We start from the raw sequence: 14952 nt of genomic DNA, 5'->3' as shown, positions 1-14952 counted from the left end.
CTCTGTTTCATCCTTAACCCCAAACAGTTTTTAAGTTTTTACATCATTGATTAGAAGAACCAGTTTTTAACATAATGGAGAAGTGTGTCAATGTTTAAAGTATTTGTACATAAGAAAATGACAGATGAGTTGAGGATTTATTGTCAGTAATGGTCGAATATGTGAGTGGGCGCATTGTATATCAAGTGTAATCATTTGCAGTACACTTTCAGATGTCACTTGGAAGTTGACCTTTGACTTTTCGGATGTAGAATATCACTTCATCTTCATCTACATTTTTGCAGGAAAAATACGTTTTTTTGTTTGTGGTGAAATAAGTTAAAATCAATGCAGAAATGCCTTTTTAAAACTTTTAAAATCGAATTCAGAAGTATTGAAATTAATAATGTGCGCTCAAATCTTTGCAAAAATACATTTTTGATATTTATTTTCATCTCAGTTATTCAGAAATAAAGTGTCATGAATTACATCAAATGATAAATGTACATGCTATCTTGATTATTATATCATTAAACTCTCATGAGTTATTTTGCTTTGTAATATTTTAGTTTGAATTGATCTAGAATTAAACACTATCATACGTAAAAAATGACCAAAACACGTTTTTAATGTCACGTTTGTGGCTGAAACAGGCGTCGTGTGAGACTGAAATGTAACTTGTGACCACAGACCCCACCACGCCCCCTCACATTGTACAATAACATTGCAGTAGTTGCTCTCAGGCACAGTAGCAGCTGCAAAGCATTTTTTCCCCCCAGCCTGTACTTTGTCAGGACCGGCCGACCAGTCAGTGCCCCGGGAGGAAAAAGTAGGCTACTCTTGTGCTTTCTGGAGTGTAGCATCTGATCCCGCTCTCATCACAGCCGCTCGCTCCTGTAAACGTGCCAGAAGAAATGTCCGACCCAACGGAGGAGCTCACCAACAAGCCCTTCGCGGCCCAGTTGTGCAATGTTTACCTCAGCATCTTGGCACTGTTCTGCTTCAAGCTCTTTGTTAAGATTTCTCTCAACTTGCTGACATACTTCTACGTTATCCGTGGGAACCGCAAAGAGGCGGCGAGGATATCAGCCGAGTTCTATGAATATGGTCAACGGCACAGTGAGTACTCGCAGAAACCCATAAAAAGCCCTGGGGAGTTTTTATCTTTTCTATGTATTTGTGACTTTGAGGTAAATTTGGTGGAAAGTGTAACCGCAATGCAACTGTACAATGTTTAACCTCACAAAAGGTCATAGAAAATATCAATGTTGTTTCCTACAAAGTTATGAAAGTGCTCCCTGCTCACACACACACACAATTTCTGTGTTTACAAATGAGCAATAAATACTGCATTGCTAATCCAGTTTATGTAAAAGCCGTTAATTGTATTCACATTAATATACAGTGTAGATATGAATGATAGCCCAGTTTCCTTTTTATTAGCTTAATCGGCGCTTATAAACCATGAAGTGTACATTCAATATTAAATGAAGCCACTGTGGGCTGGCAGCTCTTTTTTTCCTCTCATGTATTAATAGAACCCAGTCATGATACCCCCCCCCACCACCACCACCTCCCCTCGCGCTCCCTCACTTCCCCCATCCTGCCCTAGTTTCCATCCCCAGCTATGCAGTGCACCCTCTCACACTCGCACACAGCAAACCAAAACAACACTGCACATTCTCAGGGACAAGGCGGTTGGACGGGGAGGCACGTTCTGGGTGACGAGAGAGACGGGGCGACGACAACATAATCTGTAGCTATCATTCAAAGGGAAATGTTTAATTTAAAGGAGACCAACTCCGAGGAATACTAATTAGCCGAGATTAGGGTATTAGTCATGGTCCTGGAGATATGGCCTTCCTTGTACGAAGAAATCTGTTTAATGACTCTATAGCTGCTGCTTTATACCCATATTTTAAATCAACGTCAGTCAAGGAAAATGGGCTGCATGAATGAAATGGCGTTAATTTAATAGAAAACATCAGATTGATTAAGATCCATAAATTATGATTGAAGCGGATAATGATGATGACAATGTGTGGAATGCGTCAGCGGCTATTCTGGACATTGATTCAGGTTTGCTAAATTAGAATTCTTTTTATTTTCCCCCGAATGACATCAAACTGTCCGCAGACAATCTGTCAAGTTTATATCAAGTTGCTACGTGAATGTGTTGAGTTTATTAATGCATCAGGACTTTTCAAGCACATAATAATGTTCTGCACGATGCATAAAATGCTTTAAGATGAAGGTTAAAACGTGACTAGAAGGGGTAGAATATGACTTTGATATAAATATCAAGAGGATGGAGATTTTGTGAGTTCACATTTGAGGTTCATCAAGTTGTTGTTATGGTTAAGAAATAAAGAATAAAGACATTTTGACATGAGACATGATAAGTAGACTAAAGATATCAGTGAAAGTAAAATAATTCTACAAAGAAATAACAGTTGTTTTCAATATAACACTTCGATTATATTCAGTAAACATGTATTTTACGATTCAAGCTGCAGGTTTTATATATTTTCTTTATATTTTATATCTTCCCCTTCTTGTGCTGTGGCTACAATGGTTCTGGATGGAAGCACAAGGTAAATGATGACAAATATAAGTAGAAGCAAACACTGAATTATCATTCCTGTCCCAGACTCCTGGGCAGACCGCTCACCCCTCCACGATGCTGCAAGTCACGGCCGCCTCCTGGCCCTGAAGACCCTCATCGTGCAGGTGAGGAGAATATAATCCGAGGAGAGAGTCGTATGCATCCTCCTAATGTGCACAACCTGGGCTCTGTCGTTGCTATTCCCTGTGAGATTCATTTTGTTTTAACGCATATTGTCAATCAGACAGATAGAGGTTTCGATGAAGGTCAGGGGTTTCCATACAGTTATCTGGGGTTAATATCTTTTACAGGTGATTTATCATCTTTTTAACTTTACCTTTAAATAGTTGTGTATGAAGGCAGTAAATTAATAAATATCCCAGCCACAACCTCGACAATGATTGGTCTTTAACTCAGAGAAGCTCATGACAAAGCAGTGATATCATAGCACTATTTGACATGGTGATTCATTAACTCTGCTTTTTTTGGACCATTATTCTCTAGTGTTGAAACAGGACTGCAGCTTGTCAATGACTGAGAAACTATGACTAAAGAGGATGGGTCTGTTTTTCTAAAAGGACTTTCATTCTTTCTGCAATTCCATGGATTCACCAACAGAGTGTGACAAAGGTTAATGCCCCTTAGATCGCTTTAACGTCTGTGGCTGCTTGACTGTGTTTCCAGGGTCACAGTGTGAACGTCCTGACCATAGACCGTGTGTCGCCCCTTCATGAGGCCTGTCTTGGAAACCACGTTACTTGTGCCAGAGCTCTCATCGACGCAGGAGCAAATGTAAGTCGCAAATTGACCTCATGACTCTTTATTGTTGCTATACCGCACAGGTCAAATGTAATGTTCACGGCTGGGAAAATCCGGGCAGGGGGGTGACATACGAGCGGTGCGCCGCTCTCCATCTACAGCTGTGCAGAGCTATTAGGATTTTTTGTTCCCCCTCAACTGTTCCCCCGGGCTGTTGCTATTTGTCAACCTGCATGGTTAAACCAAGCCTAAGAATAACATAAACAGAAAATGTGTTTGTAGGTCAACGCCTTGACAATTGATGGAGTCACCCCTCTGTTCAACGCCTGCACGGTGGGCAGCGTGGCATGCACCGAAATTCTTATGGCAAATGGAGCAAAACCCCAAAGTCTGGTGTACCACCCCTCACCCATCCATGAAGCCACAAGCAAAGGTATACGATTACAAAATATTGTGCATGTATGACACAATTCATACACTTTCTCTTGTCTATTATTTCCCCATTGACTTTTTAAATATGTGGAAAATCAGCCATAACCATAGACTATATATAAAGTTAAAGCGTCTTTATCACCCCCTGGTGGCTGGCTGCAGTACATATCATAAACCCCACCTCCTCAATGTTAGTGGATGGGACATGGGCCAAACTAACAAGTACATTTTTCTGAAAGATGGTTTCTGTCGTATCATACTCATGTACAGTACAGTCCAAGTACAATTCTTTCAACGAAGTTTGGTTTTTGATAACTTGATGCAGTAAAAACATGGTGTCTTTGCTGCTGATGTTCAATATAGTGAAATTACATTACAACTCAATCGATTCCGCTTGTATTTGTGTCCCTTGCCGTGCGACTAAACTTCTTTTAACAAACTCTCACTGCTTTAAAAGTAAATCCCAAGTAGACGGCCATTACCTTTCGTCTTCATGCTCCATTACTTTCAGGTCATTACGGTTGTGTGGAGGCTCTGGTGACTTGGGGGGCAGATGTGGACATGGACATTCCTCACCTGGGCACGGCGCTCTATACGGCCTGCGTCTGCCAAGAGCTGGAGTGTGCCAGGAAACTCCTGAGGGAAGGTCGGCTCACAGCACAGTGTGGATCTTTATATTTCCATACGGTCAGGCACACAACCTGGATGAACACACAGAGAAACACAAGGACATTTACTGTTCACTGACAAGGGAATAAATACACAAATAGACCTCTCCTCTATACTAGAATATTGAGGAATAAATCAGCTTTGTTTATTTTTTTCAGTTTCATGAAAAATCACCAAACAGACAGTGACAATAAAACAATGGAACACGAGAGGAGAAAATAGAGCAATAAAACATAAATTTATACAAGCAAATAAATAGGATAGGTCAGTGTAAATAAGAGGTAAAGTCAAATCATTTGTCAAAGCCCTCAAAGCGAAACTAACCAACTATGTTTTGTTGTAATGTGTAAGTGAAAACTCCACCTAGAGATCATATAAAGAGATTTCACACAGATTGGTTAAAAAACAGTGCATTTTGAGTAACGTATGCAGCGACACATCAATCCCACGTAGCCCACAGCTGATTGATCACTTTCTCAAACTATTTGCGAAAACCCATATTGCTTCCAACCTTTGATTGAAAGTAACCCGTTCACTTCAATTCTCCCACGGCTGTTCAAAAGTAATTTCTGAGAAAAATGGGAAATGGTTAGTGGAGCTGTGGGAAGTCAGGTGAATAAAAAATGCATTGGCCATTTATTAGGAAAGGAAAGTCACCAACTTATGCCTGAATTAAAAATGAACAAGACATAGTAGTGATAGTTAACAGTAGGAGTTTTCTTATTGGACAGTGGCAGGGAGGGTTAATCAAGTTTATCCTCCATTCAGGTGCCAATGTACAGAAAGGCAAATCCCTGGATTCACCGCTACACGCAGCTGCAGAGAAAGACTTCACAGCGGCGGTGAAGCTGCTGCTGGACTTTGGTGCCGACATTAACGCCCGGAACACAGAGTTTCAGAGGCCGGTGGACATGGCTCCACCCAGCAGTATAACAGAGGGTTTCCTGCTCGTCTATGAAGGTACAAGTCGACTTGAGGCTCGGTTTTGACTGCAGCCTTGGATTTGGTTTGATTGTTCAACTTTGAGCGTAGTCTGCATGAATCCTACGAGCATATTAAATATGTTTTCATGTCCTCCTCCTCACAGCTACACCACGACTCCTGAACCAACTGTGTCGTCAGTGCATCAGGAACTGCGTCGGCCGAGACAGACTCCACCTTCTCTCCCACCTGCCTTTGCCCAACAGGCTCAGGAACTACCTGCAGTACAAGTGAAAGGCAGAAGAAACCAAATGTCTGCCCCCTAATGGGACTTATGAGAAGACGCCTTTCGACACAAACTGCACATCAACACCATGAACTCCTCCGACCTTTAATTTTAGCAGCTACTCAATGTGGTACGAACAATTTATTGAAATTAGTCACGGAGCTGCCGCAGAGTAGCTGACAGAACCACGTTGTGTTGAACTAGTCTGCTTCCCATGTGTGGATGTTTGGACCTGGATGAATGTGAAGCAGGATATTGTTAAAACAGGCCCTCAGGCTCAGCCATCCCCAGATCAATTAGGACTAAAAATATTTTTAATAAACAGAGTTTTATTTGCTTTTCAGATTTGTAGTGTTGTTAGAATATGTATTAAAAGAGTGGTGCACTTTGAAAACTTGTGACACAAAATATATCTATACTGTACATATATGAATGAGTGCTCGTAGTTTTGCATTGAACACCTTTAGATCATTAAAATCCTTTTGAAACCTGGTGCATTTCCCAAAGTGTGGGCTGTGTGTCTGAGGTTTAATATTAGATGTGCCGTAGGACTATTACAGATTCAAAAATACAAAACAATAAACAACAAAAACAGTTTGACATGTTTAAGCTTGGATTATTATGTAGCGACAACTGTAGGAGGCTGACGTTAGTGGAAAGTCTCAGTTGGAAAATATGAGTGGGTGGAGCAGCAAGTGTTTGTTTCCATCTCTGACAGAAGCTAAAACTGTGTAGTATAATAATATGATATATATAGTATAATGCTCGTGAGGTATTATGAACTAAATAATCATGTCAAGTTAAAGTTTATTTATATAGCACAACTACATTTGCGAATGTGCTGAATAGTCTTAAAATGTGACAAGTATAGAGCAAATTAAAGGAACAGTATGAAATAAGATTTCATAATATTGAGCTGAGTTTTTATATAGTATATATATAATATGTTCTATTCACAGTTATATTATCACAATATAAAATGTCTGTACTGAAAAAAATATTTCATATTTTGTATTTATTTACTCTGAAAAAGTTCACTTTAAGTCCCCCTATTTACTGTACAAGTTAATATAGTATATTATAAAGTATTTAAAAAGCGAAACGTAGCTTATAGGCTACTTACAGGAGGAGTTATATTTATTTGTTATATATTAGTTGTTTAAAATTATTCTTAATGCTAAATAGTGCTTTATTTTGGTAAAAACAAGTTACTGAATTTCTAGAATCTGAACTTTTGTGTAACTTCTACTTCCTCCGGGGGGCAGTAAACTGTCATTGTTGTGTGTGTGTGCAGCAACAGGACCAGGAAGATGTGTCTTGTTGCCATGGAAATATCAACAAAAACAGTCAAGTACGTGCGTCAAACTTAAGAGCGGCTCCATCATGATCTTGTAACTGTTCGACAGCCACAAAAACAACATTAGTCTGTAGGTTTGTTCAGCAGCATGTCTTTCACAGTGCCCTAAAACTACAGGAGTGTCAAGAGAAGTGGTGAAGTGGCTGCAGAGCCTCGACCTGACATTACAGTATATCTGAAGAATGTGCGCAGGTAAAGACGAGCTCTTACTGATTAAACTCTACACTCCCCACTGAACGCATACATCATGACAATCACCTCAATATGTTAAAACTGAGATTTGTGTGGTTGGACAGTCCTGGTGACATATTACCCTGGAGGTTTCATCATTCAGGGCTGAGCTGGGCTGCTAATTGGCTGAGATGTTTAGTTTATCTACGGTGAAGCAGCATTTTTTCAATCAATTTTACACATCTAATAGCAAACGGCTTTTAATTTAAAATACCTTCTAACATAAAACCAGTTAAACGTGTGTTCATTTAATGAATAACAATGATAAAACTGTATTTGTAAAGCACATAGCTCAACAAGGTATAACAAGGAAGTATATTTAGAAAACATGTGCTCTCCAAAGCTGCAGAGACAGACAATTGTTCAAAATGTGAAATATACTCCGTCTGTTTTCCCTCCTCTTTTTATTTCCAGGGATTTTTCCAGTGGTTACCTTGTGGCAGAGATATGTTCTTGTTATTACCCCCACCACTTCCCAGAGCATTCATTTGACAGGGGAACATCACTTTCTGCCAAGCAGAGGAACTGGAGCTGGATAGAGCGGGTAGGACGAGAACATGAGAACATCGAAAGTATCATGAGGTGAAAAGAAATGTCTCCTTTAGTCAGTTGAGATGTAGTTTTAATTAATTTCCCCATGTGGTGTTTAATACAGTGTCATGTTCACTTTACAGGTACATGTATTTGCATTTAAAAAAATCCTTAAATCTAAAATCTATAACATTTTCTATATTTTCTTTACATTTACTTTTACAGGGAGTTCTTATTTTGAGTCAGATAACTATTAAAACTGTCCCAGTCTTTACAGAAGCAGAGGTTGCACTTGACGAAGGAGGTTGTGGATGGAACCATTCACTGTAAACCAGGAGCAGCTGAGCTGTTGGTGCAGGAGGTTTATGCTTTGTTAACTAACAGGAGGTACGTGTGGATTGGGAGCGAGGGCAGGAAATTAAAGATTAACTTTTATTAATTTATCAGCATGACTAGAGATGACAAGTGTTACATACAAGCTATATGATAGAAGTGTGACCTTCCAGTATTCCAGTAACAGTCTCAGGGTTGATCATCACATTCTCAGATTTCCTTTAATACTGATGTTTCTTGAAAGATCAGGGACACTGCAGTTACAACTTACACACATCACTGCTTCATATTCGACTTAAAGTGAAAGGATGTTGATACCGGACAGCGACTGTGGCTGGGCACAGTAAATATTTTAATAACAATACACGGCCACTAAAAGAGCTAAACTGTCCATTTGCACAATGTAGAAGTAATACAGACACAACCAGGACAAACAATAGATGCCTGTGCATGATAAAACCTTTATGATTTGACGACCAAGTGATGAGCACTTTGACAGCTCTTCATCTGAAGACACCTCATCAAGTAAACCTCAGTTTGTCATTCAATTCAAATCCCATGACAATGATGCTCGAAATGCCTCGTTCGGATACAGGCATTTCGAGTGTTTTTGGCAAACAAGTGACAAATAAAGTGAAATGAAAATGCAGAGAGCACATTTAGTTAACTGCTGTTTTATTCTGTCTGAAGGATCAACTGCTCCGTCTGCGTTTCAGTGGCGGAGGAGCTCAGGCTCAGTTGCTTCATTTCAAACAGACTAGTGAGAAAAGCCATTTAATCATTTTTACATTTTCTCTGCAAGGGGAAGATAAAGATATATTTTACTTCTCAGAGGCAGTATGCTATTTAAAATGCTGTATATTAATGATAGTGAAAATGATTAAAAGATTAAAATAAATGTTTTAGATTGTTGTGAACATACTTGCAGCTGAACTTAACTCTACTTTCCAATTTCTAGTGTTCTACAGTTGACCTGGAGTGAACCCGCTGAGATAACTGTGCATCAGCCCGTCAGACGCTCCTATGGAAACTGAAGAAGGATCTGTGCTTTAACAATGAATTGTGTATTTATGTGTCACTTAATGTATTGATACGGTTTCCACAATAATCCCAATCTTAGCCAATTTTACTATTAAGCCACAGAAATGTTGCCTAGAGTGTAACTTGATTTGAAAAACAGATGACATCACTGTTTCTTAATGGATTATATAATGTCACAGTGTCTCCACATCACGGCTGGACTGTATCTGTTTGCGCCAGTAGGTGGCAGTTGGGAGGCGTGAGCTCTTCTCAGAGGTTTTTTTGGGACTAAATCCATCACTGTAGGTGAGTCATTGATAAAAAAGAGGAAACACACCAGTGTATTCTCCTGCCTTACGTTCACTGGTGTGTGTTTATCACTGAGCTAAATCAAACTCAGAGTCACTTCAGGCCATTTCTGAATCTGCACCCTCCCTTGTATGTTTCCATCACTGAGGCAAAACTGCTTTCTAAGGTTTTGTAATCCACCACCTGCTAAATGCTGGTAAACTAATCCCGTGACTCATTAGATTCTCTGTGGTCGGTTCCACCTAATGCAAGAAATCCTGAGTTGTGATTCCTAAATTAAAAATAACCGGGCAGCAGCATGTAGACAAAAGAAAGCTTTTCCTTGTCTTGTTTCTAAATCATTAATGTTCCCAATTTTTGCAGCTCTGGGTTGAATAGATTTCAGCTCTTACTGTGCACGGACTGGAGACGCTGCACATTAGCACGAGTGGGTGATGAGTCACTGGCTTTGGTTTGGTTGTTGATGACCACAGGCTGAAGATGCTGTTTCTCTATTAAGATGTCAGTGGAACTTTGCCCGTGGTAACGTGCTGACACGTCTTCATTAATTCCCAAATGTGTGATAAGGATTATATAACTCTGTATCATACGTCACTGCTTATAAAGAGATTAAAAAACTTAAATTAGATGATGGGGAGGTTATTAAGTAGGTAACACTTTTCCTGGGGAGTTTTTAATGCCACGTTTAACCAAATTCACAAAGTCCCATATTTAAAGCAGTAAATGGATCCTTGTTTTGCTGGATGGATATTGAATTACTGCACAGACAGATCCTGTGTGTCAGTGTTAATGGCACCATATGTCGTGCCCTTTTTACTGGATCACCTCAGGGCTGTGTCCTGTCATCTTATATACTTAACATACTGCGCATCAGTGACTGCAGAAAACAGAACACACAGAGGTATATAAATTACTGCCGGTGTTAGTTTAAGTTTGAAGCTTTGTACTTAAGTGTAATTGGAGCGCAACCAATTCATTTATGTAGCAAAATGAGCCTTTCACAGATGCACCGATTTTAAAATGTTTATTTTACAGAAGAAATGATGCAGGAAAGATTTATGTTCACATTTCACAAAAAAAAGTGTTTTTTTCTCTATTCAAATTCTATATAAGTGGTTGTATTTGTGTTTTCTTTTTATTCAGAAGTTTGGGGTTAAACTGTAAAATATACAGCCTCAGTCACCTTTTTTTGTCTTAAGGGTTTGATTACATCTTAGAAATCACTGCCTTTTAAAAAAAATGATATATTACAAATCATGTATATATCGGCTTATATGTATCATGTAATATGTCATAAGTACAGAATAAAGTTTTCACCTGCTTTTCAAGGGCTTGTTCTATAATATAGTTTTTGTGGACTGGTACTGTTAAGATTGTAAACAACTTTAAATTTGCTTAGCTACTTAATAAGCACAAGTAAACATACACCTGTTAAATCGGTGGCCGATAGATGTTCGGCGTAAAGAAAGCCCTGTTTTCTTTTTTGTGATTATCATTTTATGTATAGCGTTGAATATCATTTCGTCGTTTTCTGGTGCCAAAGCCACTCAGCCTCAGTTGCACCGAGTTCACCCTGTTGGCCCCACATCTCCAGGCACTCGTGGATGCTCAGAGTAGGGAACAGTTGAGCAGTGAAGCTCGTGAAAAACGGACGACAGGATGGTAAGTGTTTCTGGCTGACTGCCCCGCTCCTCGTGTGGTCTGAGAGCCTCAGTTTTCAGTAGGGAGATAGGAGGACAACGCTGGAATGATATGATATTTCCAGCCTCAACAGACTAGTAGCCACAGATGACCGTGAGATTAATTTCTGCTGCGGGGATGGACTCGAAATTTGCTTCTTCAAACTGTTGCAGACAAACAAATCCAACAGCTAACAAAACGTTGCCACGTAGGACGTTTGTTTCAACACCAATCTTACGGCGATTGTTTGAGTGTAACAGTGGATATCTGACATTTAGAGAATTTTCCACCAGCTTGCGTATCGCACGGTACCCGAGAAAGCCGCCCGTTCCGTTTCCATGGTAGTCACTGGCTGGTAAAGCCTCTTTCCCTGCATCCCTCAGCGGGGCCGTAAAAACCTGACCTCCTTAATCTTTCAGTGTCTTTTGATTTCCCTCAGCTTGACTGGGCGTGAACACACATCAGCACTTAAGATGGAGAGCGCTGTCGCCTGTTGATTCCTGCAGGCGCTGGGTGACGAGCGGCGGAATTTGGATTTGATCCTTATATTCGGCTACATTGCTTTATACTGAGCATCCAGACTGGGGGGTAGGATAAGAATCAGAAGCAAGTCGTACAGTAGCCCATCATATTATAAAGTATGACCCTGTATCCTGATATGATCCTTTTTTACAATACAAAATAAAGTATAGTGTAAACAGTCATTATAACCGGTGAAACTGACTTAACAGAAAAAAGAAGTGGCCGGGGTTACAGGGTGATGTTTATATTTATTCTACATCTCCACACCTCTCCCGCTGAACAATAACCGGGGCCTGGTTGCTATGGCAACTAGCGAGCCCATACTGGAGAGCATACAGGAGACATTAATAAGCTTACTGTGAGCTTCTTTGGCTCTTTCTGTTGGTCATGAGCACAGGCAGCAGCTGCAGGGGTTTTTAAACTGCATGTGCATTCATACAAAGAAAATATGCCAGCGCATTCATTTTAAGCGGATAAATACACACTTACATTTATGTACAAAACCACAGATAACGTTGAAAAAAAGGGGGGATGTCTGCTAATCAACATTAGAAGCCATAAGGATGCCTGAAACGCCCCGAGGAGGTGTTCACAACCATCTGGTAATTTTTCCTATATCGGCATCACCGTACCTACGGTGAGAAGGAGGCTGTGGTGGCGAAGGCGAGGAGATGCAGCACGGGGAGGAGGGGTCGACGCCTTGTTGGAAGCACAGGCAGGAACATGACTGGCCAGGGAGGGGGGTATTGTGAGGCTTTGTAAGCTCAGGATTCCCCTCGGGAAAAAAAGCCCTCCCCCTTTACCCGACTGCAAATCTCTCACCCCTATTAACAAAGCCGCTGCAAGCTAGTGTGTAGCCATGTTTTCCAGGCCGAGGGTGGGGCACTTTGTGTGTCTGTGTGTTGGTATGCGCACAAATGTCTGAAAAGTCACGTGCATGTCAGATTGTGATATATATTCATTATCCACTGATGTTCTGCTTTTATTTAAATACTTATCTTCAATTTATTTTGTAACACAAGAGGGGCTGTGGCTCGGGAGGTAAAGCAGGTTGGTGGTTCGATCCCTAAACCCTGGTTGCATCAGGAAGATCATCTGGCATGAAAAAACAAAATAAAAACCAGGGCTAAATCGAATAAGCAGATGGTGATCCTCTGTGGTGACCCCTCATGGGAGCAGTCGGAAGACAGCAACAACACAACAACAACAACATTAGTCACCAAAAAGCTGATGGCCCATGATGTTATCATTGTCCAATCCCATGAGACTAAAGATAATTAAGTGCAATTAGTATTTCTTTATGTTCCATATGCAAATTATAGAACTTAAACAGATATCAAATATAAAATTAGATATTGATATAATGATGATTACTGCTGCTTTATAGAGGTTTAAGAATCATCTACTAATATTTATCTAAGAGCAAAACTCAAATCAAGATTTTGATCAAAAACTGCAACGGCTGCAACAAACGGCTTGAAAAGAATCAGGTGATTAGTGGAGTTTAAATACCGCAGCATCATCATCATCATCATGCACATGCACTGATGAAATGAGCTGAAATGAGCAAACCTGATACAAGTAGACTCACAATAGAAAGGTCACTGGCAACAGGAAGAAACATGAAAGTAAAAATACAACACGAGGGTCAAAAGCAGGACAGGAAAAAACCTTTTCAGACTGACGGCCATTTACTTTTCTGTACAAAGGACAAAAAACTGTATATCTTGTTAAGCGGTGGAGCCAGTGATATTTCAACAATACTTTTTAGTCAAATTACTGATCACGGTGCAAATGTATATATAATATACACTTTTGTATAATCAAAGTGGGCATCTAGATACAATTCAAATTGAAACTTAATCACAAAATTGTATTTAAAACTGAAGAAAGCCACTAACAGCAGGAAAGGAATACACAAGATACGAAGTTAAATCCATTTATAGAAGCTGATGATGAGTGCTACCCTAAAGTTTAGGTTGAGTTGGCAAAATACAACCTTAATTAAATGAATAAGTTATTTTTTGCTAGTACTTCTAAGCGACTGGCAATATTTTCCTCCACTGCTTCACGCTGCTATTTTTAAGCAAGGTTTGCTGAATTCTTTTCATGAGTCTTCCAAATTATCATGCTGAGAGGCTGGTTAGCTCTCAGTTTGCAAATAGCAGAACACGGTAAATGGCTGGACCAAAAAAATTCAGTGCACAATCTCCAAAGGGGATGTGGCTGACAAATTTTTAGACTTTTGTTTACCAGAGATACCAAGAATCATCCCGTTGTAGCGGGGTATAAGATGGAAAAGCTAATAAACTGGATGAAGAATCAAGGTTAGCTTGATCTGGAGCAAAGCGATCAACCGACCGTCTGACCGAACAACAGACGGTCAGTTGTCTCTTGAACATTGCCCAGCGCATGGCTTATAAAAAGCTAAGCTGCTTCATTTAAACTAAAGAGAGCTGCTCGGTGGACACAGGTGTTTTGAACCTTTGGTTGGACAATATGTTAAAGCAGGTTCATTTAATTATTAATTAACAATCTTACATTAAGCAATGAAACATGAATAAGTCATTACATTATAACATAAATAAATAATTACATAAATTTTGAAACATAATTGATATAAAGAGGATGTGATAGACGGCCTATGAATGCAGCTGTCATCATTATTTTAATTAGGGCGGATAAACTATATTGTTGGACGAAAAATACATTTTCCCAGTATGTTCATGTGTAAAGTGGCAGGTTGTCACCTCATTTGCCACTTGTGCTGGTGCCGACCTGTTCAATCACTCACTGTGCTTTCAACACTTCCCATCCCTGTATTATGTACAATCTATTTTGGTAAATGTGTTTACTTGGATCACTCTCAGAGTTCTCCACTTGCCTCCCTCCTGCCTCTTTTCATCTTCTCTGCTGCAGCAGAAGCTCAATTTCCCCACAGGGATCATTAAAGTTTTATCTCATCCACCTGTCTGATCGTCCACCCATTCTACCATCTGTCTGTGCTTCAAGTCAAGTCAGATCTCCCTCATACAGCACATTTTCATCCCACGGCAGCTTAATGTACCTCAGTGATCGTCCATCTATCTACGTCCATCACCTCACGCATTTTAGATCATAAAATGTTGATAAATTGTACATTCTGTGTATGAATTTGTTGTCGTGCTGTCACATTGCATGAGCTCATGATTTACAGGTACATCAATAATACCCACACTCCATTTCCCATATAGTTGACAAGCTTACAATCCCCCCAGAAAGCCCCAGAAACTTTCCATAGAGAAATGGAATATGTCTGCTTGTTTGTTTTGTTTGTCA

General features: G+C 39.9%; 2 protein-coding genes across 3 annotated transcripts; both read left to right on the top strand.

Moving 5' to 3' along the window:
* The first annotated feature begins 685 nt into the window (after positions 1-685).
* On the top strand, positions 686-6248 carry asb5a (ankyrin repeat and SOCS box containing 5a). 2 transcript variants are annotated; one of them, XM_035160897.2, is made up of 7 exons: positions 686-1098; positions 2630-2709; positions 3269-3376; positions 3626-3776; positions 4287-4421; positions 5213-5404; positions 5532-6248. In XM_035160897.2, the coding sequence occupies exons 1-7, from the start codon at positions 894-896 to the stop codon at positions 5657-5659; spliced, it is 999 nt and encodes a 332-aa protein (XP_035016788.1). In that variant the 5' UTR covers positions 686-893; the 3' UTR covers positions 5660-6248. The 2 variants fall into 2 exon arrangements, with proteins under 2 accessions (XP_035016788.1, XP_035016789.1); XM_035160898.2 differs by lacking the exon at positions 686-1098 and adding an exon at positions 1742-2058.
* A 164-nt stretch (positions 6249-6412) lies between these two features.
* Positions 6413-10760, top strand: spata4 (spermatogenesis associated 4). Its single transcript, XM_047340680.1, is given in 5 exon segments — positions 6413-6418; positions 7110-7178; positions 7181-7200; positions 7654-7783; positions 8039-10760. Coding segments are annotated over 5 exon segments (396 nt in total). The 3' UTR covers positions 8210-10760.
* Positions 10761-14952: the final 4192 nt, after the last annotated feature.

Source organism: Hippoglossus stenolepis, chromosome 7 (genome assembly GCF_022539355.2).
Source record: "Hippoglossus stenolepis isolate QCI-W04-F060 chromosome 7, HSTE1.2, whole genome shotgun sequence".
NCBI lineage: Eukaryota > Metazoa > Chordata > Actinopteri > Pleuronectiformes > Pleuronectidae > Hippoglossus > Hippoglossus stenolepis.
This window is presented reverse-complemented; position numbering and strand designations above follow the sequence as displayed.